The sequence below is a fragment of the Anomaloglossus baeobatrachus genome, chromosome 5 (assembly GCF_048569485.1).
Source record: "Anomaloglossus baeobatrachus isolate aAnoBae1 chromosome 5, aAnoBae1.hap1, whole genome shotgun sequence".
Lineage (NCBI taxonomy): Eukaryota > Metazoa > Chordata > Amphibia > Anura > Aromobatidae > Anomaloglossus > Anomaloglossus baeobatrachus.
The window spans coordinates 456284836-456311846 of NC_134357.1; the positions used below are offsets into that span (position 1 = coordinate 456284836).

General features: G+C 48.5%; 1 protein-coding gene across 2 annotated transcripts in view; it reads right to left on the bottom strand.

Annotated features, from left to right (window-relative positions):
* Positions 1–27011, bottom strand: part of RTF2 (replication termination factor 2) — a 95862-nt gene that overhangs the window by 35589 nt on the left and 33262 nt on the right. For both annotated transcript variants that reach the window (XM_075350573.1, XM_075350572.1), the window contains exon 4: positions 15029–15165. In XM_075350573.1, coding sequence (XP_075206688.1) covers positions 15029–15165 — 137 coding nt within the window. The remainder of the gene's footprint in view (positions 1–15028; positions 15166–27011) is intronic.

The following is a 27011-nucleotide window of genomic DNA, read 5'->3' on the forward strand; positions in this document are numbered from 1 at the left end:
TACCGTAAATTCCTTTTCATCTAGCTCCAATTGGGAGACCCAGACAATTGGGTGTATAGCTACTGCCTCCGGAGGCCACACAAAGTATTACACTTAAAAGTGTAAGGCCCCTCCCCTTCTGGCTATACACCCCCCCGTGGGATCACGGGCTCCTCAGTTTTAGTGCAAAAGCAAGAAGGAGTAAAGCCAATAACTGTTTTAAATACAAATTCAACCCGAGAAACAACCTCGGAGAACTGAACTGTTCAACATGAACAACATGTGCACCCGAAAAAAACAAATTTCCTAAGAAAAACAGGGCGGGTGCTGGGTCTCCCAATTGGAGCTAGAAGAAAAGGAATTTACGGTAAGTAAACAAAATTCCCTTCTTCTTTGTCGCTCCTAATTGGGAGACCCAGACAATTGGGACGTCCAAAAGCAGTCCCTGGGTGGGTAAAAGAATACCTCGTGATAGGGCCGTCAAACAGCCCTTTCCTACAGGTGAGCCACCGCCGCCTGAAGGACTTGTCTACCTAGGCCGGCATCCGCCGAAGCGTAAGTATGCACCTGATAATGCTTGGTAAAAGTGTGCAGACTCGACCAGGTAGCCGCCTGGCACACCTGCTGAGCCGTAGCCTGGTGCCGTAATGCCCAGGACGCACCCACGGCTCTGGTAGAATGGGCTTTCAGTCCTGATGGAATCGGAAGCCCAGCAGAACGGTAGGTGTGAAGAATTGGTTCCTTGATCCAACGCGCAAGGGTGGATTTGGAAGCTTGCGACCCTTTACGCTGACCAGCGACAAGGACAAAGAGTGCATCCGAGCGGCGCAGAGGCGCCGTGCGGGAAATGTAGATCCTGAGTGCTCTCACCAGATCCAATAAATGCAAACCTTTTTCAAATTGGTGAACTCGATGCGGACACAAAGACGGTAAAGTGATATCTTGATTGAGATGAAAGGAAGATACCACCTTGGGAAGAAATTCTGGAATTGGACGCAGAACTACCTTGTCCTGGTGAAACACCAGGAATGGAGATCTGCATGATAACGCCGCCAGCTCGGACACTCTCCGAAGAGACGTGACCGCCACTAGAAAGGCCACTTTCTGTGAAAGACGAGAAAGGGAAACCTCCTTCATAGGCTCGAAAGGCGGCTTTTGGAGAGCAATTAGAACCTTGTTCAGGTCCCAGGGCTCCAATGGCCGCTTGTAAGGGGGGACGATATGACAAACCCCTTGCAGGAACGTGCGTACCTAAGGAAGTCGCGCCAGGCGTTTCTGAAAAAATACGGATAGCGCGGAGACTTGACCCTTAAGGGAGCCAAGCGACAAACCTTTTTCCAACCCAGACTGCAGGAAGGAAAGAAAAGTAGGCAATGCAAAAGGCCAGGGAGAAACTCCCTGAGCCGAGCACCAAGATAGGAATATCCTCCACGTCCTGTGGTAGATCTTGGCGGAGGATGGTTTCCTAGCCTGTCTCATGGTGGCAACCACCTCATGAGATAAACCTGAGGCCGCTAGGATCCAGGACTCAATGGCCACACAGTCAGGTTCAGGGCCGCAGAATTCAGATGGAAAAACGGCCCTTGAGACAGCAAGTCTGGACGGTCTGGTAGTGCCCACGGATGGCCTACCGTGAGGTGCCACAGATCCGGGTACCACGACCTCCTGGCCTCCTTCGCACAAAGCATAAAACTGAGGAGCCCGTGATCCCACGGGGGGGTGTATAGCCAGAAGGGGAGGGGCCTTACACTTTTAAGTGTAGTACTTTGTGTGGCCTCCGGAGGCAGTAGCTATACACCCAATTGTCTGGGTCTCCCAATTAGGAGCGACAAAGAAAATATAAAAAAAATATAAAAAAAAACTATAAAACGTGCACCAAAGTATATACAAAGCCGAACTGTTTATCAAATTTAGATTAAATAACATAAAACAATGTATTCCAAATTTTTATATATATATACAGGTTAAATATCCTTATTAAAACCTTCATGCGCTTATGAAAAAATAATTACTACTTTTTTTAAAAAAAATTTTAGGCCGAAGGATAGGAAACATCTACGTGTGACTTTATAAAAAATTAATAATAATACTCAAGGTAAAATAGTGTGTGAATCATGGAAAAGAAGGGAATTTTGTTTACTTACCGTAAATTCCTTTTCTTCTAGCTCCAATTGGGAGACCCAGACAATTGGGTGTATAGCTTCTGCCTCCGGAGGCCACACAAAGCACTACACTTAAAAGTGTAAGGCCCCTCCCCTTCTGCCTATACACCCCCCGTGGGATCACGGGCTCCTCAGTTTTAGTGCAAAAGCAAGAAGGAGGAAAGACAATAACTGGTTTAAAAACAAATTCAATCCGAAGGAACATCGGAGAACTGAAACCAATCAACATGAACAACATGTGTACCCGAAAAAAACAAAAATCCCTAAGAAAACAGGGCGGGCGCTGGGTCTCCCAATTGGAGCTAGAAGAAAAGGAATTTACGGTAAGTAAACAAAATTCACTTCTTCTTTGTCGCTCCATTGGGAGACCCAGACAATTGGGACGTCCAAAAGCAGTCCCTGGGTGGGTAAAATAACCCTCGTGACAGGACCGTAAAACAGCCCTTTCCTACAGGTGGGCAACCGCCGCCTGAAGGACTTGTCTACCTAGGCTGGCGTCCGCCGAAGCGTAGGTATGCACCTGATAATGCTTGGTAAAAGTGTGCAGACTCGACCAGGTAGCCGCCTGGCACACCTGCTGAGCCGTAGCCTGGTGCCGTAATGCCCAGGACGCACCCACGGCTCTGGTAGAATGGGCCTTCAGCCCTGAGGGAACCGGAAGCCCCGCGGAACGGTAGGCTTCAAAAATTGGTTCCTTGATCCACCGAGCCAAGGTGGATTTGGAAGCTTGCGACCCTTTACGCTGACCAGCGACAAGGACAAAGAGTGCATCCGATCGGCGCAGGGGCGCCGTGCGGGAAATGTAGATTCTGAGTGCTCTCACTAGATCCAACAAATGCAAATCCTTTTCACATTGATGAACTGGATGAGGACACAAAGAAGGTAAGGAGATATCCTGATTGAGATGAAAGGGGGATACCACCTTAGGGAGAAACTCCGGAATCGGGCGCAGGACCACCTTGTCCTGGTGAATCACCAGGAAGGGAGATTTGCATGACAGCGCTGCTAGCTCGGACACTCTCCGAAGAGAGGTGACCGCTACAAGAAAAGTCACTTTCTGTGAAAGGCGAGAAAGGGAAACATCCCTCATAGGCTCGAAAGGCGGCTTCTGGAGAGCAATTAGAACCCTGTTCAGATCCCAGGGCTCTAACGGCCGCTTGTAAGGAGGGACGATATGACAAACCCCTTGCAGGAACGTGCGTACCTGAGGAAGTCGTGCTAGGCGCTTCTGAAAAAATACAGATAGCGCTGAGACCTGTCCTTTAAGGGAGCCTAGCGACAAACCTTTTTCCAAACCGGATTGTAGGAAGGAAAGAAAAGTAGGCAATGCAAATGGCCAGGGAGGAAATCCCTGAGCAGAACACCAAGATAAGAATATCTTCCACGTCCTGTGGTAGATCTTGGCGGAGGTTGGTTTTCTAGCCTGTCTCATGGTGGCAATAACCTCTTGAGATAACCCTGAATACGCTAGGATCCAGGACTCAATGGCCACACAGTCAGGTTCAGGGCCGCAGAATTCCGATGGAAAAACGGCCCTTGAGACAGCAAGTCTGGTCGGTCTGGTAGCGCCCACGGTTGGCCTACCGTGAGGTGCCACAGATCCGGGTACCACGACCTCCTCGGCCAGTCTGGAGCGACGAGGATGGCGCGGCGGCAGTCGGACCTGATCTTGCGCAGCACTCTGGGCAACAGTGCCAGAGGAGGGAACACATAAGGTAGCCGGAACTGCGACCAATCTTGAACTAAGGCGTCCGCCGCCAGAGCTCGGTGATCGTGAGACCGCGCCATGAAAGCTGGGACCTTGTTGTTGTGCCGGGACGCCATTAGGTCGACGTCCGGCATCCCCCAGCGGCGACAGATCTCCTGAAACACGTCCGGGTGAAGAGACCATTCCCCTGCGTCCATACCCTGGCGACTGAGAAAATCTGCTTCCCAGTTGTCCACGCCTGGGATGTGAACTGCGGATATGGTGGATGCCGTGTCTTCCACCCACGTCAGAATCCGCCGGACTTCCTGGAAGGCTTGCCGACTGCGTGTTCCTCCTTGGTGGTTGATGTATGCCACCGCTGTGGAGTTGTCCGACTGAATTCGGATCTGCTTGCCTTCCAGCCACTGCTGGAAGGCTTGTAGGGCAAGATACACTGCTCTGATTTCCAGAACATTGATCTGAAGGGTGGACTCTTGCTGAGTCCACGTACCCTGAGCCCTGTGGTGGAGAAAAACCGCTCCCCACCCTGACAGACTCGCGTCCGTCGTGACCACCGCCCAGGATGGGGGTAGGAAGGACTTTCCCTTTGACAAAGAGGTGGGAAGAAGCCACCACTGAAGAGATTCCTTGGCCGCCTGAGAAAGGGAGACGTTCCTGTCGAGGGACGTCGACTTCCCGTCCCATTGGCGGAGAATGTCCCATTGTAGTGGACGCAGATGAAACTGCGCGAAAGGGACTGCCTCCATTGCTGCTACCATCTTCCCTAGGAAGTGCATGAGGCGTCTCAAGGGGTGTAACTGGTCTTGAAGGAGAGATCGCACCCCTGTCTGTAGTGAACGCTGTTTGTCCAGAGGAAGCTTCACTACCGCTGAGAGAGTATGAAACTCCATGCCAAGATACGTTAGCGATTGGGTCGGGGTCAGATTTGACTTGGAAAAGTTGATGATCCACCCGAAACTCTGGAGAGTCTCCAGCGCAACGTTCAGGCTGTGTTGGCATGCCTCTTGAGAGGGAGCCTTGACAAGCAGATCGTCTAAGTAAGGGATCACAGAGTGTCCCTGAGAGTGCAGGACTGCTACTACTGCTGCCATGACCTTGGTGAAGGCCCGTGGGGCTGTCGCCAGACCGAAAGGCAGAGCTACGAACTGAAGGTGTTCGTCTCCTATCACGAAGCGTAGAAAACGCTGATGCTCTGGAGCAATCGGCACGTGGAGATAAGCATCCTTGATGTCTATTGATGCTAGGAAATCTCCTTGAGACATTGCGGCGATGACGGAGCGGAGGGATTCCATCCGGAATCGTCTGGTTTTCACGTACTTGGAGAAGTTTTAGGTCCAGAACGGGACGGAAAGATCCGTCCTTTTTTGGTACCACAAACAAATTGGAGTAAAAACCGTGACCTTGCTCCTGAAGAGGAACCGGGATCACCACTCCTTCTGCCTTTAGAGTGCACACCGTTTGCAGAAGAGCATCGGTTCGGTCGGGAGGCGGAGACGTTCTGAAGAATCGAGTTGGAGGACGAGAACTGAACTCTATCCTGTACCCGTGGGACAGAATGTCTCTCACCCAACGGTCTTGGACCTGTGGCAGCCAAACGTCGCCAAAGCGGGAGAGCCTGCCACCGACCGAGGATGCGGAGAGAGGAGGCCGAAAGTCATGAGGAAGCCGCCTTGGTAGCGGGTCTTCCGGCTGTCTTTTTTGGGCGTGACTGAGCCCGCCAAGAATCTGAGCTCCTCTGATCCTTTTGAGTCCTTTTGGACGAGGAGAATTGGGACCTGCCCGAGCCTCGAAAGGACCGAAACCCCGACTGTCCCCTCCTCTGTTGGGGTTTGGTTTGTCTGGGCTGAGGTAAGGATGAATCCTTACCCTTGGACTGCTTAATGATTTCATCCAAACGCTCACCAAACAGTCGATCACCAGAAAATGGCAGACTGGTTAAGCACTTTTTGGACGCAGCATCTGCCTTCCATTCCCTTAACCATAAGGCTCTGCGTAGAACCACGGAGTTGGCTGACGCCACTGCCGTACGGCTCGTAGAGTCCAGAACAGCATTAATCGCGTAAGACGCAAATGCAGACATTTGAGAGGTTAAGGATGCCACCTGCGGAACAGATGTACGTGTGACCATGTCAATCTGTGTAAGACCAGCTGAAATAGCCTGGAGTGCCCATACGGCTGCGAATGCTGGAGCAAACGACGCGCCGATAGCTTCATAGATGGATTTCAACCAGAGCTCCATCTGTCTGTCAGTGGCATCTTTAAGTGCAGCCCCATCCTCCACTGCAACTATGGATCTAGCCGCAAGCCTGGATATAGGGGGATCCACCTTGGGACACTGGGTCCAGCCTTTGACCACGTCAGGAGGAAAGGGATAACGTGTGTCCTTAAGCCGTTTGGAGAAACGTTTATCTGGATAAGCGTGATGTTTCTGGACCGCCTCTTTAAAGTCAGGATGGTCCAGAAAAGTACTTAATTTACGCTTGGGATACCTGAAATGGAATTTCTCCTGCTGTGAAGCTGACTCCTCCACCGGAGGAGCTGGGGAAGAAATATCCAACATTCTATTGATGGACGCTATAAGATCATTCACTATGGCGTCACCATCAGGCGTATCCAAATTGAGAGCGGTCTCAGGATCAGAATCCTGATCAGCTACCTCCGCCTCATCACACAGAGAGTCCTCCTGCTGGGACCCTGACCAGTGTGATGAAGTCGAGGGCCGCTCATAGCGAGCTCGCTTAGGCTGTCTGGGACTGTCGTCCGTGTCAGAGCCTTCACCCTGGGATGCATGGGACACCCCCGGAGTGCGGAGCTGTTCCAATTGAGGGGGACCAAGGAGCAATGAGTCAACAGTGCCCCTGGTCTGAGTTACTGGTCTAGACTGCAAAGTTTCTAGAATTTTAGTCATAGTCACAGACAATCTATCAGCAAAGACTGCAAACTCTGTCCCCGTCACCTGGACAGTATTCACAGGTGGTTCTCCCTGGGTCACCTCTAGCAGAGGCCCCGGCCGAGCAGTTGCCACAGGGGCCGAGCACTGCACACAGTGGGGGTCAGTGGAACCTGCAGGTAGAGTAGCCTCACATGCGGTGCAAGCAGCATAGAAAGCCTGTGCCTTGGCACCCTTGCTTTTTGCGGATGACATGCTGTTGTCTCCTCTGAGCAATATAGGAGGGTATATAGCCAAGAATCACTAGCGACCGTACAGTGCAATGTATAGCATGCAAGCATAAAAATACAAATGTACACTTCGGCACTAAGTGGGGTCAGCACCAGAGGTGCCGCTTACCGTCCGCTCAAACGCGGGTGTGTGGTCGCCAGAATCCCGTGTCTGGGTCTCCCAGAACCTGTCTCCCCTCTCCAGCTCAGACTGCACCACAGGAATGGCTGCCGGCGTTCTGTGAAGAGGGGCGGACCGTGGGCGTGCCGCAGACAAAGTGCGGGAAACTGGTGTCCCACTGTGCCCAGTGTGAGGGCTGGAGTATGTAAATAGACTCCAGCCCTCTGCGCTGACATTCTGTACAGCGTCCCGCCCTTCCCCTGACTGGCAGGCCTGGGGGCGGGAACGAAACGAAACTAGGCCGCAAAAGCCGGGGACTCGATTAATAAGCGCGGCCGTCATACATGCACGGCCAGCGCGGAAGTCCCCGGCGCACCACAAGTCCCAGCCGCGCCGCAGCATCTTTTAAACTAACAGCAGCGGCCGGCGCGGCAGTTCGCAATACATAGACTCACTCAGCAGAGCTGTAGTGAGTAGTGGCACCAGCGCGCGCGCTGTTGTCCCCGGCGCACTAACACACTCAGCAATGCTGCAGTGTGTCTGCGTCTGTATGGGGACACAGAGTACCTTGATGTAGCAGGGCCATGTCCCTGACGATACTCAGCTCCATATCCAGCAGATTTTCCAGGGGCTGTGGATGGAGCACGGTCTCAGTGCCTGGAGACCGGTAAAATCCCACTTCACCCAGAGCCCTAAGGGGGATGGGGAAGGATGCAGCATGTGGGCTCCAGCCTCCGTACCCGCAATGGGTACCTCAACCTTAACAAACACCGCCGACAAAAGTGGGGTGAGAAGGGAGCATGCTGGGGGCCCTAGTATGGGCCCTCTTTTCTTCCATCCGACATAGTCAGCAGCTGCTGCTGACTAAACAGTGGAGCTATGCGTGGATGTCTGACCTCCTTCGCACAAAGCATGAAAACTGAGGAGCCCGTGATCCCACGGGGGGTGTATAGGCAGAAGGGGAGGGGCCTTACACTTTTAAGTGTAGTGCTTTGTGTGGCCTCCGGAGGCAGTAGCTATACACCCAATTGTCTGGGTCTCCCAATGGAGCGACAAAGAAATTAAGAACACACAATGTGCATAAGACTATATTGCTCAAAAAAATTATTGTGAAAATAGGGGTGAAACAATCACTAAATAAATCAAAAATAAAAGTAAAAAATAAGATGCAATGTGCAAAGTGCTAATTTTGATAAATGTCACATGAAAATGTAAGACTAAAGCCTAATTCAGTAAAGATCTTTAAATATATGCACAATAATGACCAAAAAGTCTCAAAATACAGAGTGTAATATACAGACCTGCAATTTAGATCGCATGAAAGTTGTAAGAAGGAAGGAACTAATCAGCCAAGCAATAGCAAAGCACAGTATAGTGTTCAGCTATTTAGCTGAATATAGCAAAATTGCTTGGCTAAAAAGAAAAGTGCTAACGTGCTTATAAGTGTGCATACATATAGAAACTATCAGCTCCAGAGTTACAAATGAATATAAAATGTCAGGAAAAAATATACAGAAAAATACGGCTTAGTGTTCAGCTATTCAGCTGCATATAGCAAGATTAATTAGCTACAAAAAGTAAAGGTGCTAATGTGCTTACAAGTGCATATGCATACACAGGCTGTCAGCTCCGAGATCAAGAATAAAGATAAAGATAAAAATAAACAACAAGATACGGCCAAGTGTTCAAGAAAGAAGGTGCTAAAGTGCTTAAAAGTAATAGTAATGGTAATTACCAAAAGTGCAAGTGCTATACCGCCCCTCTACTCCGACATATGTTTCCAGTATTCTTCCTCAGGGGGACATGCTATACTGTGCTTTGCTATTTACCTTGTCTGAGACTCTGTAGCTGACAGCTTGTGTATATATATTTATATACTGGTAAGCACTTTGGCACCTTATTTAACAACTTTTTCTGCTTATTATTTTGTAATATACAGCTGAATTTTTCTTCCTATTCTGCTCTTTTTTCTTTTATTGAGATCGATTTTTGCCATTTGGCTTGAATATTTTTAAAGATATTTTGGCTGATTAGTTCCTTCCTTCTTACAACTTTCATGCGATCTAAATTGCAGGTCTGTATATTACACTCTGTATTTTGAGACTTTTTGGTCATTATTGTGCTTATATTTAAAGATCTTTACTGAATTAGGCTTTAGTCTTACATTTTCATGTGACTTTTATCAAAATTAGCACTTTGCACATTGCATCTTATTTTTTACTTTTATTTTTGATTTATTTAGTGATTGTTCCACCCCTATTTTCACAATAATTTTTTTGAGCAATATAGTCTTATGCACATTGTGTGTTCTTAATTTTTCCATGATTCACACACTATTTTACCTTGAGTATTATTGTTATTAATTTTTTATAAAGTCACACGTAGATGTTTCCTATCCTTCGGCCTAAAATTTTTTTTAAAAAAAAGTAGTAATTATTTTTTCATAAGCGCATGAAGGTTTTAATAAGGATATTTAACCTGTATATATATAAAAATTTGGAATACATTGTTTTATGTTATTTAATCTAAATTTGATAAACAGTTCGGCTTTGTATATACTTTGGTGCACGTTTTATAGTTTTTTTTTATATTTTTTTTATATTTTTGCTTATATATCGTCCCTCATGTTGAAGCATCATTATTATTATTATTGATTTTAACATTGATATGCATATTTTTATGAATTATTCAGAAATAAAACTTATTGAAATCACTGTTTTTTTGTGGACAATCCTTGCTCCTCAAATGTTGTTTTACATTTTATCTATGGACGGGGAAACACAAGAAAAGCTCCGTCAGCGGCTCGGAAGCAAGCCATGGCTCTCAATGACGCTGAATTCTGTGAGCTGCTGACAGATGGTGCTATTCTCCTACATAATGAGCATCAAGAAGAAGCCCTTACCCAAAGGGAACCTGCGGAATAAGATTTATTATGCAAATGGGATTCCATGAAGCAATCAGAGCTGGTGAGAATTGATTTGCAGAACCTGGTGCTGTGAACAGGTCAGTGATCTGTGGCCGCTGGATATGAGCCCCGAAACCCAGCTCCATCCTCCCGGCATCTGCTCTTTTGATTAGCCGACCTGGCATGTCGCTGCACGCATCATGCTGTATTTATGACTTAGCACCAAGACGACTAATCAAAAGAAGAGCCACGGATGCCAGAGGAGGCAGGATACCAGGAGATACTGACCAGGCTGCTGGACTGGGGCCGGCCAATCAGTTTGCACCAACACTTACCCTTCTAGATGTAATCAAAGTCAGGCAAGTTTTTTTCATATACTAAGGGGTGTCCTGGTTGCAAAAAGTTATCACCTATCCAAATTCTTTTGTTTGGGTGTTGGGAGTGTCCTCTCTTTTAAACTTAATCAATTTTTTCAAAAAAGATTTCTTATCTTATTATATTTTGGCTATTTACGTTTGATTCTTATAGGCATTTTCTTTTATTGTTGTTCAATTTAGGTCTATGAGATCCTCAATCTGGCTCCCATAGACTTGAATTGAGAGTGTGTGAGGCAATTTATGACTTCTGGATCGTCAGAAGTTACGGCCACAAAATGGCTTTACAGGACCAGAGCGATAGCTAAAAAAGGTAAAGACATCGGAGAGCGAGTATAAGGGCGGCTTTGCACGTGCGATGTCGGTGGGGTCAAATCGAAAGTGACGCACATCCGGCGTCACTTTCGACATCGTACTGTGTAAATGCTAGATGATACGATGAACGAGCGCAAAAACATCGTTATCGTATCATCGTTGCATTCACCGACATTTCCATGATGCCGGTGCCGCGACAGGTACGATGTTGTCCCTCGAGGAACATCTCCTTACCTGCCGCCGGCGGCTATACGGAAGGAAGGAGGTGGGTGTGATGTTTACATCCTGATCATCTCCGCCCCTCCTCCGCTATTGGCCGCCAGCCGTGTGACGTCGCTATGACGCCGCACGACCCTCCCCCTTAGGAAGGAGGCGGGTCGCCGGCCAGAGCGACGGTCGCAGGGCAGGTGAGTGCATGTGAAGCTGGCGTAGCGATAATTTTCACTACGCCAGCTATCACAAGATATCGTACCTGCGACGGGGGCGGGGACTGTCGCGTTCGACATTGCAGCATCGGCTTGCGATGTTGCAATGTGCAAAACCCGCCTAAGACACGGGGCATAGATTTAAAGGGAACCTGTCAGGTGAAATATGCACCCAGAATCACAAGCAGTTCTGAGTACATACTAGTAATCCCTGCCTAACTGTCCCTGTATACACTAGCATAGATAAAGAGATCTTTGGAAAAAGTATTTCTAAAAATCCTTTATTATATGCTAATGAGGCCAGTGACTAGTTGAAATGGCATTAGTTCCCTTGGCTAGTCGGCCCACATAGCATGTTAGCACGCCCCTATGGGCGTACTAACATGCTAATGAATGCACAGTGATGCCGCACTTACCTCAGTCTTAATGGTGGCCGGCGGAGGATAGATGCACACTGCACATGATCCAGAGTCCCCGAGACTTCCGGTCATGCGCACTATACCTCACTGAAGCTGGGAAGCTTACACCCGGCATCAGTTCAGTGCGCATGATCAGAAGTCCCGGGTACTCCGGATCATGTGCAGAGCGTATCTCCACCGACCACCATGAAGAGTGAGGCATGTACGGCGTCGCTGCGCATTCATTAGCATGTTAGTACTCCCACAGGGACATGCTAACATACTATGTGGGCCGACTAGCCAAGGGCACTAACGCCATTGCGACTAGTCGTGGGCCTCATTAGCATATAATAAAGGATCTTGAGAAATACTTTTTCTAAAGATCTCTTTATCTATGCTAGTGTATACAGGGACGGTTAGAAAGGGATTACTAATATGCACCCAGAACTGCTCGTGGTTCTTGATGCATATTGCACCTGACAGGTTCCCTTTAAAGCACCACTCCAACAGGGACATAAAGGTAAAAAAAAACCCGCTGGAGTGGTGCTTGTCCAGGCTCGGGGTTCAAGTGTGCATTCACTTTGTTCTAAGAAAGACTGATGGCACTTCTTACCTTTTTAATGTGAACGGGTTCATACTGAGCATGTGACATACTGTGTTTTTCCTAAAATAAAACCTCCCCCAAAAATAAGCCCTAGCAGTGATTTTACGCATTTTCGAAGCAAGGCTTAAATATAAGCTGTACCCCGAAAATAAGCCCTAGTTGCGGTTCAATAATTAAGTGTCCGTGCAGCTAAAAAAGTTATAGATACTGCAGGACACTTCATTATAGAAAGCAGACACCCTGCAATCACACTGACCAGACACTCAGTGGCAGGACCTGCAGTGATCGCACACACATCCCACACAATCACCCTTCAGATCTCACACTCACCACATCCAGCGATACTAATCCTGAGAAGCCGTGCGGTGGAGCACAAGGACCTGGGACACGTGACTTCCCCCCATCTCTGCGGCCAGCGTAGAGGCTAGAATGTATGGGCTCCTGACAGGTATAACCTAACGGACGCACTCTGTACCACTGGATGGATGGTGTGTGTGATATCTGATGTGTGTGTATGCGTGTCTGTGTTAAGAGTACTTGGCCATCCGGCAGCAGGAGGCAGCGTGCAGCACACTAGCTGGCAGCGGCTGCCGGAGACCACAGGGAGGACTTCGTCTAATAGGGATGAGTCTCCTGGGAAGGAGGTGGGGTCAACTTACCCCCAACCTTGTTTCTCCAAGAACAAGCCCTAGCGCTTTTTTAGGGGGGGGGGGGGGGAGGTGTGGAGTATAAGACCGGGTCTTATTTTTGGAAAGAGACGGTAGTAACAAAAAAGAAAGTTGCACTCTGCAGTGCTAAGATGTGTAACAATGAATATAGGAATTTAGACATGCATTACTGTAATGGAAGACATGTAAAAATGTAGATACTTCACATACAAAAATGGCTACTTTTATGTGAGCCCAACAGTGAGTGAGGCCACGTATGTCTAGTCGGCACATGTATGCAAATCACATTTTCAGTCACATGACTGCCCGCTCACAGAGAATCCTGTCAGTGCACACAGAGGATTCACAAGTATGCACACACCTAGAATGACAGCAGAAGTTAAAGGGAATCTGTCACCAGGTTTTTCCCCTTATAATCTCCGGCCACCACCAGTGAGCAGTTATACACAGCATTCTAGAATACTGTATACAAATGACCAGGTCAATCTGTATAACGTAAAAACACCTTTATAATAGTCACATAGGTGGTGGTCCGGTCCGATGGGCGTTGCTGATCTCGGTCCGCCACCTCCTCCAGCTCGTACTATCGCTGTCCTCCAGCTCAGCCCTGTGTTCACGACGCGTCTTGTGTCATTCACAGAGAATCCTACATTGAGCTCCTGCGCATGCGCACTTTGATCTGCCCGACTGAGGGCGGAGCAAAGTACTGCAATGCGCAGGTGCAAGGTAAGGTCAAAGATTACTCGCGCATGCGCACTACAGTACTTTGATCTGCCCTCAGCCAGGCACAGAGAAGTGCATTATTATTATTATTATTATTATTATGTGCAGGAGAGCAATAGAGGCCTTTCTGTGAATGATGTAGGACGAGTCTCATGCACACTGAGCTGGGCAGGAGGTCGGCGATCCCACAAGATGGAAGAGGTGCCAGACCAAGACCAGCAGCACCCATCAGACCAGACCGCCCCCCTAGAGGAGTATAATAAGGTGGGTTTTTTTAAGTTATACAGAGCGGCCTGGGCTCTTATATACAGTATTCTAGAATGTTGTATATAACGGCTCACTGGTGGTGCCCGCAGCTCATAGGGAACAACCTGCTGACAGGTTCCCTTTAACCACGAGCCTGAACAACCTCTAATAAAATAGTTCTGGAACATCTTTCCTTATACGTCTGTTTTAACCAGTTATTCCTCCTAGAAATTTCTAAATAAATTGATATTTGAGCGATACCATGATGTGGACAGTTCCTCATTATCAGTGGTAACCATAGCAAATGATGTAGAGAAACACCCCTTGCACAAGAGAATGTTAACACCCAGTTCTCAATTCACTCAAATTCCTAGGAAGAATAAGGAGGAATCAGAAAATGCAGAGTTAGGCTAGGTGCCCACGTTGCGTCGTGTCCCTGCAGAAATTTCTGCAGGGATTTCACAGCTCATGTGACCTTCAAATCGCTGCAGAAACACTGCATAATGAATGCGGTGTTTCTGCAGAAAAAAAGCCGATTTCATGCGCTCTGGATGCAGCCTCTCCCATAGACAGAGCGGGGGCTGCATCCATAGCGCACGGAATAAGTGACATGTTGCTTTTTAGAACGCAGCGATTTGGAACATCTAAATCGCTGCGCTCTAAAAACGCAACGTGCGCATGGATTATGCACAATCTACATAGATTGTGCTGGGGACGCAGGTTGCATGCATTTACGCTGCGGTGCAATACGCAGCGTAAATGCATGAAATTCGGCAACATGCGCACACAGCCTTATAACAAAAGATGCTGGGGAACTGTTGTGTAATAAAACAGGCATGTCAGGAGAGATGAAGGATCCGCTTACAAAATAATCAGCAGCACAAGTCTTATTCCTGGTTGTTACAATGTATCAGTCTCTAGGTCACATTGTTTCACTGGATACATTGTAGAAAATCCTCAGGGTATGTACACATACTGCAGATATGATGCAGACATTTCTGCATGAAATGTGCACCTTCTGGCAGAAACACGCATCAAAAACTACATCAAAGAAGCGCACAGTGTGCACATAACCTTAGCATGGATTCATTATTTCAGGATAGGTTTTTAGCCAGTTGATGCAAACAAATGTTTCTATTCTCTGACCGTAAGAGATCTTGACAACATTAAGAAAATTAGGATGCCAGTACAATGCTCCAGATTTATGTACATAAAACCAATATTCACTTAGTCTCACATACCGGTGTTTTCCGTTCATTTCCAGGCCCACAACAGGGCAGATGAACTGTGCTCGCTGCTCGTCATACATGTCGCCTTTCGTGTTGCCTTTGTCGCCGGTCCAAGCTGGGTTTTCACTGAGATTGAGCTCAATCACATTCTACGAAGAAACAATAAATTACAAGGGTTAAAATCTAAACATTGCCCTTAATATCAGGGCACTAGTGATGAGCGGGCACTACCATACTCAGGTGCTCTGCATTCGGGAGGAGCAGTTGGATGCCTTGATGGACCCTTCTCAAGTATCCACGCATAATGGAAGTTAATAGGGAACTTGAGAATTTTTCTGGAAGATTTTCCCAAAAAATGCTCGAACCCACAATTGACTTACATTATACTCGGGTGCCTGAGTTGCATCCATCCGATCATCCAACTGCTCTTAACAAGTACCGAGCTCCCAAGCATGGTAGTGCCCGCTCATCACTTAAGAGCATCCATGAGGACCGGTCATGTCAGGTGCTGTCATCTCTCAGGCATTGTTCACATCTGCATTGCAGATACTGCCATTTTAAACAAATATAATTTTGCAGCACTATTTATTCCGCTAAAATTATGGTAAACTGACAGACCCTATTGCAGTAAACGTGAAATGGAATTTTCTTAAGAAAATTCCGCAGGCACTGAAAGATTACCGCAACCGCGGTAAAAAACCGCACCGAAATCCGCAAGCTTTTTATTGCGGTTTTTCGGACGGAAGGGACGGACAGATGGATAATCAATAGATTAATCTGTCCTCTATCAATCAATAGATAGTCCCTGTGAGGACACACTGCAGTTCTCGCTAGCGACAGTGTGTTCACATTACCGACCGTGAGAAATGACCTGTAATTACCTCTGCAGGCTCGTTACGAGGCTGCATTCAGTACAGTGTGTCAGACGAGGCTGGATGCAAGCGTTGTGGGACCTCGCTGTGGATTACGGTGGAGCTGTGTATTTGGGAGGGGTTAATAAAATGGTGAAAGAGAGGGCTTTTTTGTCTTTTATTTAAAATAAAGGATTTTTCATGGTGTGTGTGTGTTTATTCACTTTACTTACAGCTTAAGCATGAAAGCTGTCTCAAACGCTGCCATGATTAAGCCTGAACTCAAATGGCAGCGATCCATTGCCATTTAACTCCTTATTACCTGGATTGCCACCGCATCATGGCAAACTGGTAGAGTCGGTAACACACCGGGACTGTCGCATAATGGATGTGATATTCCCAGGGCAGCAGCGGGCTGATATTCTTGGCTAAACAAAAAAAGAAAAATGCTGTACAACGACTCAATTGCAAAAACACTTGAATTTTATTCATATAGAAAAATTAATAACAAATAGAAAATGCGATAAAAAGTAGAGACAGATGGTTAATGCCAACAGGTGGCGCTCACACCACAACATACGGTTGGCAAAAGCACATGTGCGAAGATTAATGTCTAAGTGTACACAACCTAAGGCTCACCTATAGAAAAGGTGGCCCAAGGTGGGACACAATGCAAGAAGATAGAGGTGCTAAATGCAGCTAATTCAAGACACCAAGGAATCCAAATACATAGTGACTAAAATATATCCCTAAATCAGCTGCAGTACTATTACCATACCTGGAGATGTGGTGGGAACCCTAAGCCCCGACCTATAGGTTTCGTTAGTGATTCTTCTTCCGGCCCCCGGAAGGTGAGCCTTAGGTTGTGTACACTTAGACATTAATCTTCGCACATGTGCTTTTGCCTACCGTATGTTGTGGTGTGAGCGCCACCTGTTGGCATTAACCATCTGTCTCTACTTTTTATCGCATTTTCTATTTGTTATTAATTTTTCTATATGAATAAAATTCAAGTGTTTTTGCAATTGAGTCGTTGTACAGCATTTTTCTTTTTTTGTTTAACCATTAATCTGTATATGGCTCTATCCATATTCAAAAAATGGCACGGGATTGGTCGTGTCTTTTGGTATTATGTACTTATGATATTCTTGGCTGCGAGAGGGGGGGGGGCCTTAACCCTGGCCCTCGCTCTCCCCAGCCCGAGAATACCGGGCCGCCGCTGTGTGTTTACCTTGGCTGGACAGTAAAAATACGGCGGAGCCCACGGTTTTTGTTTGGGTTTTTTTTTTATATTTTATATGTCCGTTTGATTTGTATGTGTATTTCTTTGTCGCTCCATTGGGAGACCCAGACAATTGGGTGTATAGCTATTGCCTCCGGAGGCCACACAAAGTATTACACTCAAAAGTGTAAGGCCCCTCCCCTTCTGGCTATACACCCCCAGTGGGATCACTGGCTCATCAGTTTTCATGCTTTGTGCAAGGAGGTCAGACATCCACACATAGCTCCACTGTTTAGTCAGCAGCAGCTGCTGACTATGTCGGATGGAAGAAAAGAGGGCCCATACTAGGGCCCCCAGCATGCTCCCTTCTCACCCCACTTTATGTCGGAGGTGTTTGTTAAGGTTGAGGTACCCATTGCGGGTACGGAGGCTGGAGCCCACATGCTGATTCCTTCCCCATCCCTGTTACAGGGCTCTGGGCGAAGTGGGATTTTAACGGTCTCCAGGCACTGAGACCGTGCTCCATCTGCAGCCCCTGGAGAAGACGCTGGATATGGAGCGGAGTACATCAGGGACATGGCCCTGCTTCCTCAAGGTACTCTGTGTCCCCGTGCATTTCGCACGCACACCGCAGCATTGCTGGGTGTGTTAGTGCGCCGGGGACATCAGCGCTGCTGCGCTTGTGCCATTGTCTCACTTCAGCTTAGCTGAGTGGGCAGACTTATGTAGAACGGTCGCGCCGGCCGCTGGGACTGCGACGCGGCTGGGACTTGTGGTGCGCCGGGGACTTCCGCGCTGGCCGCGCTTTTACGGCGGCCGCGCTTATAAATCGAGTCCCCGGCTTTTGCGGCCTAGTTCGTTCGTTAACGCCCACAGGCCTGCCAGTCAGGGTAGGGGCGTGACGCTGCACATCACGGCAGCCCGGAGAGCTGGAGTATGTTTTGCATACTCCACCCCTCTCACTGTGTGCACTGTGAAACCGGATTCCCGCACTTTCTCAAGCACGCCCACGGCTTCCTTCTCTAACACAGGACGCCGGCAGCCATTATTGTCAGTTCTTTCTATAGCGATAAAACAGACAAGTGTGGGAACACCCTGACACGGATTCTGAGGTTCACACAATCGCTGTGAGCAGGCGTTAATCAGCACTTGTGGTGCTAACCCCACTAGTGCCGAAGTGCATTGAGATATATGCTTCTACGCTATGCATTGCACTGTTTTGGTCGTACTTTTGTATATATCCTCCTTATTGTGCGGAGGAGATTACAGCATACTGTCTGTGGAAAACAGAGGTGCAGAAGCACATGTTTTCCATGCAGCCGGTATAGCAGGTACGGCTATATGGCCGGCAGGTTACATACACCCCCATTGTATGCAACTCAGCCGGAGTCTCTGCTAATGATCCAGAGGCTGGGGATGAAGTCTGCAGTGTTTACTGACAGATTTTCTGAGACTATGGCTGTGATACTAGAAGCCTTGCAGTCCAGACAAGTCTCTCACACCATGAGCACTGTTGAATCATTGATCCATGGTCCCCCTCAGTGTGAACAATTACAGCTCCGGGGGGGGGTCACGTGCATCCCAGAGTCACGGCTCTGACACGGACGACAGTCCCAGACAGCCTAAGTGGGCTCGCTGAGCGGCCCTCAGTTTCATCGCACTGGTCAGGGTCCCGCAGGTGGACTCTCTGGGTGCTGAAGCGGAGATAGCTGCTCAGGAGTCTTATCCTGAGACCGCTCTCAATCTCGGTACACCTGATGGGGACGCCATAGTGTATTATCTTATAGCGTCCATCAATAGAATGTTGGTCATTTCTCCCTCAGCTCCTCCTGTGAAGGAGCCAGCTGTACAGCAGGAGAAATTCTATTTCAGGTATCCCAAGCGTAAATTAGGTATTTTTCTGGACCACTCTGCCTTCAGAGAGATAGTCCAAAAACACCACGCTTATCCAGATAAGCGCTTCTCCAAGCGGCTTAAGATACACGTTATCCCTGCCCCTGACGTGGTCAAGGGCTGGACCCAGTGTCCCAAGGGACATCCTCCACTCTCCAGGCTTGTGGCTAGATCCATAATTGCAGTGGAAGATGGGGTTCCACTTACAGATGCCGCTGACAGACAGATGGATCTCTGGTCGAAATCCACCTATGAGGCTGTAGGCGCGCCGTTGGCTCCAGCATTCGCAGCCATAGAGGCACTCCAAGCCATTTCAGCTTGTCTTACACAGATGGACACAGTCACACGTACATCTGTACCGCAGGTGGCATCCTTAACCTCTCAAATGTTTGCATTTGCGTCTTACGCCTGTCCTACACTCTACGAGCCGTACGACAGAGGCGTCCGCTCACTCCGTGTTTTTACGCAGACCCTGGTCGTTAAGTGAATGGAAGGCAGATTTTGCTTCCAAAAAAGTACTTAACCAGTTTGTTTTTTTCTGCGGAACGACTGTTTGGTGGGCGTTTGGATGAAATCATTAAACACTCCAAGGGTAAAGATTCATCCTTACCTCAGCCCAGACAACCAAACCCCAACAGAGCAGGGGTCCCCTCGTCCAAAAGGACTCAAAAAGATCAGAGGAGCTCAGATTCGTGGCGGGCTCAGTCACGCCCAAAACAGACAGTCTGAAAACCCGCTTCCAAGGCGGCTTCCTCAGGACTTGCAGCCTCCCCTCTTCGCATCCGCGCTCGGTAGCAGGCTCTCCCGCCTTGGCGATATTTAACTGCCATAGGTCAATGGCCGTTGGGGGAGAGACATTCTGTCTCACGGGTACAGGATAGAGTTTAGTTCGTCCTCCAACTCGATTCTTCAGAACTTCTCCACCTCCCGGCCGAGCCGTTGCGCTTCTGCAAACGATGGGCACTTTATAGGCAGAAGGAGTGGTGACTACGTTTCTCTTCAGGACCAAGGTCACGGTTTTTGCCCCAATTTATTTCGGGTGCCAAAAAAGGACGGGTCGTTCCGTCCCGTTCTGGATCTAAAACGGCTCAACAAACTCGTGAGCACCAGGCGGTTCTGGATGGAATACTCCGCTCCGTCATCGCCTCAATGTCCCAAGGAGGTTTCCTAGCATCAATAGACAGGATGCTTATCTCCACGTGCAGATTGATCCAGAGCACCAGCGTTTCTGCGCTTCGTTATAGGAAACGAACACCTTCTGTTCGTAACTCTTCCTTCCTGCTGGCGACAGCCCCACGGGTCTTCGCCAAGTTCATGGCAGCAGTAGTGACAGTTCTGCACTCTCAAGGTCACTCTGTGATCCCGTATTTGGACGATTTCCTGGTCAAGGCACCCTCTTAGGGAACACTGCCCGTATGTTGCGCTGGAGACTCTCCAGAGTTTTGGGTGGATCATCAACTTTCAATGTCAGATCCGACCCTAACCCAATCGCTACCATATCTAGGCATGGAGTTTCATACTCTCTCAGCGATAGTGAAGCTTACGCTAAATCAACAGCGTTCACTACAGACAAGGCTACAATCTCTCCTTTAAGGACCAGTCGCACACATTGAGACGCCTCATGTACTTCCCAAGGTCCTTCCTACTCCCATCCTGGGTGGTAGTTACGACAGACGTGAGTCTATCAGGGTGGGGAGCAGTTTTTCTCCACCACAGGGCTCAAGGTACTTGGACTCAGAAATAATCCAACCTTCAGATCAATGTTCTGGAAAACAGAGCAGTGTATCTTGCTCGTCTAGCCTTCCAGCAGTGGCTGGAAAGCAAGCAAATCCGAATTCAATCGGACAACTCCACAGCGGTGGCATACATTTACCACCAAGGAAGAACACGCAGCCGGCAAGCCTTCCAGGAAATCCGGCAGATTCTGACGTGGGTGGAAGGCACGGCATTCACCGTATCCTCAGTTCACATCCCAGGGGAAGACTGGGAAGCAGACTTCCTCAGTCGCCAGGGTATGGACGCAGGCGTATGGTCTCCTCAAGATCTGTCGCCGCTGACAGATGCCGGACGTCGACCTAATGGCGTCACGGCACAACAACATCGTCCCGGCTTCATGGCACGGTCTCACAATCTTCGATCTCTGGCGGCGAACGCCTTAGTTCAGCATTGGTCGCAGTTCTAGCTACCTTATGGGTCACGCCGCTGGCATTGTTGCCCAGAGTGCTGCGCAATTTCAGGCCCGACTGCCGCCGCGCCATCCTCGTCGCTCCATTGGCCGAGGATGACGTGGTACTCGAATCGGTGGTACCTCACGGTGGGCCAACCGGAGGCACTACCAGACCGATCAGACTTGCTGTCTCAAGGGCCATTTTTCCATTTTTCCAGTTGAATTCTGCGACCCTCAACCTGACGGTGTGGCATTGAGTCCTGGAGCCTTGCGTCTTCAGGATTATCTCAGGACGTGGTTGCCACCATGGGACAGACTAGGATACCAACGTCCGCCAAGATTGACCACAGGATGTGGAAGATATTCTTATCTGGGTACTCGGCTCAAGGGGTTTCTCCCAAGCCGGTTCCATCGTCTATGTTTCCTTCCTTCCTGCAATCTAGGTTGGAAAATGGGTTGTCGCTCAGCTCCCTCTCGGGACAAGTCTCAGCGCTATCTGTATTTTTTCAGAAACGCCTAGCACGACTTCCGCAGGTACGCACGTTCCTGCAGGGAGTTTGTCTTCTCAGCACTCCGTACAAGCGGCCGTTAGAGCCCTGGGATCTGAACAAGGTTCTAATTGCTCTTAAGAAGCCGCCTTTCGAGCCTAGGAAAGATTTTCCCTTTCCCACCTTTCACGGGAAGTGGCCTCTCTAGTACGGTCACGGCTCTTAGGAGAAGTTTTCGAGCTAGTAACGCTCTCATACAAATCTTACTTCCTGGTCCTTTCCCAGGACAAGGTAGTTCTGCGCCCGATTCCGGGATTTCTCCATAAGGTGGTATCCCACTCTCATCTCAATCAAGATATCACCTCACCTTCTTTGTGTCCTCATCCAGTCCACCAACTTCAGAAAGATTTGCAGCTGTTGGATCTGGTGAGAGCACTCAGGTTCTACACGGATGCACTCTTGTCCTTGTCGCTGGTCGGCGTAAAGAGTCGCAAGCTTCCAGATCCACCCTGGCTCGGAGGATCGAGGAACCAATTCTTGAAACCTACAGTTCTACTGGGCTTCCGGTTCCTTCAGGGCTGAAGGCCCATTCTACCAGAGCCGTGGGTGCGTCCTGGGCATTACGGCACCAGGCTACGGCTCAGCAGGTGTGTCAGGCACCCACCTGGTCGAGTCTACTTACTTTTACCAGGCATTATCAGATGCATACCTACGCTTCGGCAGACGCCAGCCTAGGTAGATAAGTCATTCAGGCGGCGGTTGGCCACCTGTAGGAGAGGGCCGTTTGACGGCCCTATCATGAGGTATTCTTTTACCCACCCAGGGATTGCTTTTGGACATCCCAATTGTCTGGGTCTCCCAATGGAGCGACAAAGAAGAAGGGAATTTTGTTTACTTACCGTAAATTCCTTTTCTTCTAGCTCCAATTGGGAGACCCAGCACCCGCCCTGTTTTCTCGGGGGTTTTTTCGGTTTTTTCGGGTACACATGTTGTTAATGTGGAATGGTTTCAGTTCTCCGATGTTCCTCGGATTGAATTGGTCCTTAAACCTGTTATTGGCTTTCCTCCTTCTTGCTTTGGCACTAAAACTGATGAGCCAGTGATCCCACTGGGGGTGTATAGCCAGAAGGGGAGGGGCCTTACACTTTTGAGTGTAATACTTTGTGTGGCCTCCGGAGGCAATAGCTATACACCCAATTGTCTGGGTCTCCCAATTGGAGCTAGAAGAAAAGGAATTTACGGTAAGTAAACAAAATTCCCTTCTTTATATGTCTGTGTCTGTGTGTGAGTGCGATATGTGTGTTTACTATATGTCTGTGTTTGATATGTGTGTTTACTCTCTGCTCCGCTTCCTCTTCCTGTCATAATGACATCACTTCCCTACAAAATGAAGGGCAGTGATGAACATTACGTGCCGAAACCGCGAAATACCGGAGGGAACAACGCAGGAAAACGCAATGAACCGCACAGAATTTGCTGCCTGAGTTATTCCCTGCGGGATTTCACGATTACATTAGTCAATGGAGTGAAATGCCGCAGCGACGTGCGGAAAAGCAGTGACATGCAATTGTTTTTGCTGCGGGAATCCTACAGCAAGACATGCAGCTGTCAAAATCCGCATAGTGCGCACAGCATTTTTTTTCCCCATAGGATTTGCTGGTGAATCACAGCAGAGATGTTATGAACATTTTCTACAGCGAAACATGCAGCAAAACCGCAGGAAATCCGCGGGAAAAAAACGGCAAGTGCGCACAGGGCCTAATGGTTCAGCTGTGCAGCACTAAAATATAATGGCTATTTATCTCCTAGGCTGATACCGGTCCCTTAATATCCATGCCATGTATATTAGCGGTCATACGACTGCTGCAGAAAATCAATGGTTGCTGATCAGCTGCAGCCTTCATTATTCTATTAACCCCTTCAGCCCCGGGGCACTTTCCGTTTTTGCGTTTTTGTTTTTTGCTCCCCTTCTTCCGAGAGCCGTAACATTTTTATTTTTCCGTCAATCTTGCCATATGAGGGCTTGTTTTTTGCGGGACAAGTTGTACTTTTAAATGAAACCATAAGTTTTACCATATGGTGTACTGGAAAGCAGCAAAAAAATTCCAAGTGTGGAAAAATTGCAAAAAAGTGTGATGGCACAATAGTTTTTGGGATGTTTTATTCACGGTGTTCACTATATGGTAAAACTGATGTGTGGGTATGATACCTGAGGTCGGTGCGAATTTGTAGACACCAAACATGTATAGGTTTACTTGTATCTAAGGGGTTAAAAAAAATTCACAAGTTTGTCCAATAAAAGTGGCGCACGTTTTGCGACATTTTCCGAAACACGTAGCGTTTTTATTTTTTGGGATCTGTGGCTCAGTGACGGCTTATTTTTTGCGTCTCGAGCTGATGTTTCTAATGGTAGCATTTTTGCGCAGATGCTACGTTTTGATCGCCTGTTATTGCATTTTGCGTAAAACTTGCGGCGACCAAAAAACGTAATTTTGGCGTTTGGAATTTTTTTGCCACTACGCCGTTTACCAATCAGATTAATTGATTTTATATTTTGATAGATCGGGCATTTCTGAACGCGGCGATACCAAATATGTGTATATTTATTTATTTTTTAACCCTTTAATTTTCAATGGGGGGAAAGGGGGGTGATTTGAACTTTTAGGTTTTTTTATTTTTTTTTTAATTTTTTAAAACTTTTTTTTTACTTTTTTTATTTTATTTTACTAGTCCCCCTAGGGGGCTATAGCGATCAGCAATCCGATTGCTGATCGCTATCTGCTGATCACAGCTATTCCGCTGTAAACAGCAGACATAGTCACTTTATTTTTTCCTCTGCTCCGTGCCGAGGAAGAATGAAAGTGAAACTTCTTAGCACCAGGCGTCATCACATGACCCTGTGCTACGATGGCAACCACCGAACGTCACGTGATCACTCACGTGACGTCCGGAGGGGGCGGCGGTAAGAAAAAAAGATGGCCGCGCGCATATAGATCTCGCTGCCAAACTTTGGCAGCGAGATCTAAGGGGTTAATGTTCCGGGTGGAATGCGATTCCACTCGGAACATGTAGGCACACGTCAGCTGTTGAAAACAGCTGATATGTGTGCCGATCCACGCCGCCTGCCCGCGGCAGGGGGCGGGGATTACCGGGACACGATCCATGACGGAAAGATCCGTCCATGCTCGTGAAGGGGTTAAAGATGACTTACAGTGCCGGCTAAGCCATTAAAGGCTAGAACAGTACGAGACCACCCATTCAAGATATATATCTGTTACCCAATATTCTATCCATATTTACAGCAAAACCTTTCTTGCACTATGAGCTCATCCTGCGCAGCCTCTTGTGCTCCTGTAAGAAGGTGGTTGACACGAGAGCTCTCCCCTGAAGACGCCGACCGAAAAGTCTCTCTTTATTAAAGTAACTTAAAGGAGTTGTCCGACAAACTCCAAAAAAATGTAAGCTAATCTGTGCTGTATTGTCATATAAAAACACCCCTACATTGTTAGTTATTTTTTGTTTTCTAGCTTTTGTTCCTCTTGAATTATCCCTTTATTCTATGCAGCTCTTTGTTTACCTGCAGCTCAACCTAACATGACATCTTCCTATGCTGAACCTCAAAGTCACAGCTGGCTCCGCCCATCCTCACAGTTACCTGGGCCCCATAGATCACAATGGGCTGTGGCAAACGGTCTCCTAGACAGAGGAAAACCCTGTTTGTCCAGGCACATACAGGGCACAGACAGCAGTGCACAGGGAGTGGGGGAAAGTACGGAATGTGGGGAGGGGGAGGGGGGAGTATGAGAGGGGCGGGGGCTCATTGCACTGCCTGTACCTGTTCGGCTGCAGGGCGGCAACATGACATCAGCTGTGAGGCCCTTCAACAAGGTCCAGCCCCTGTTAACGTATCATCACAGGAAGCAGAAAAATCATGGCAGGAGCAGTCACATGACCACTCTGAGCCGGGGGAGAGGGGCTAACAGCAGGGCAGGTAAGTAGCTGCTATCTACTTAACTGCCCCAATGTAGCCCAATAGTGAAATAACAAAAAATAAGTAAAATAATAAGTTTAACCCCTTAAATTGCCGTTATCTTTTATGTAAGGTGTGTGTCGAGGCCATCTAGCGGCCGGTGTAGAGTATGACATATTAATGTAATATAATGTACTGGATGGTATTTAATGTCAGGGCCGCCATCAGGGCATTACTACTATGCCTGGTGTAGGGGGCCCGGTGAAGAGAGGGGGCCCGGCCAGGCCCGGGGTAAATACTTCTCTTTATTAAGCCCCCGGCAGGAGGGGCCCATCCTCTTCACCAGGCCCCAGTCACAGCAGCAGCAGAGGAGCCCGGCGGTGTCGCTTCACCTCCTTACATGACTAATTTGCATGCGACAGGGCGAAGCATGCAAATTAGCCATGTGGTGGAGTGGAGGCAGAGTCACTAGAGCAGAGCAGGGTGCCGGCGCGGACATTGCTGGGCCTTGCAGCAGTGTGGCGAGGTCATCACTCTGCGACCTCATTACACTCCTGCAAGTAACAGCGGCAGAGGTGGCGAGGACGCGGCAGCCAGCGGGGCAGGTAAGCGCCGCGAGCTGAAGACATTCGCCGGGGGGTGTGTGAGGTGGCCCGCCCGCCCATCTCAGCCCGGGGGTGTCCGCTTATGTCAGACCGGGAAGGGGGAGGGGGTCTAATATATATATATATATATATATATATATATATATATATATATATATATATATATATATATATATATATATATATATATATATATATATATATATATATATATATATATATATATATATATATATATAATTGCCTTATTCTGTCTGTCTGTCTTGCTCCAAAATTGTGTCCTTACGGTGACACAAAGCTGATTGGCCGCTGGGCTCGCCATGGGCCCCCCCCCTTCCCCCCCACGGATTGGCCGCTCGCCCAGGCTCCGCCCCCACACGGATTGGCCGGCCGCTCGCCCAGGCTCCGCCCCCCACAAGGATTGGCCTCTTGCCCCGGCACCCTGCACGCATTGGCAACTCGGCCACGCCCCGCCCCCCCTCGCGCAATGCACGCTCGCTCTGGCCCCGCCCCCCGCATTCCTCGAACCGACACGGAGCCACGACTCCCAGGTGAGTACTGTACCCCCGGGAGCCCACATCAGCGTACGCCGCCAACCCAGCCGACACATACCCTCGCATTGCTGGGGTTGCCGCCGTATGCTGGTGTAGGCTCCCGTGCGAGCGGGGGACGGGATACGCTGGTAACCATGGTAGCATAGTTACCAGTGCATCAAGGTCCTGCAGCGGCGGAACATACACACACACACACACACACACACACACACATCAGATCACACTCGCTCTCACACACACCTCAC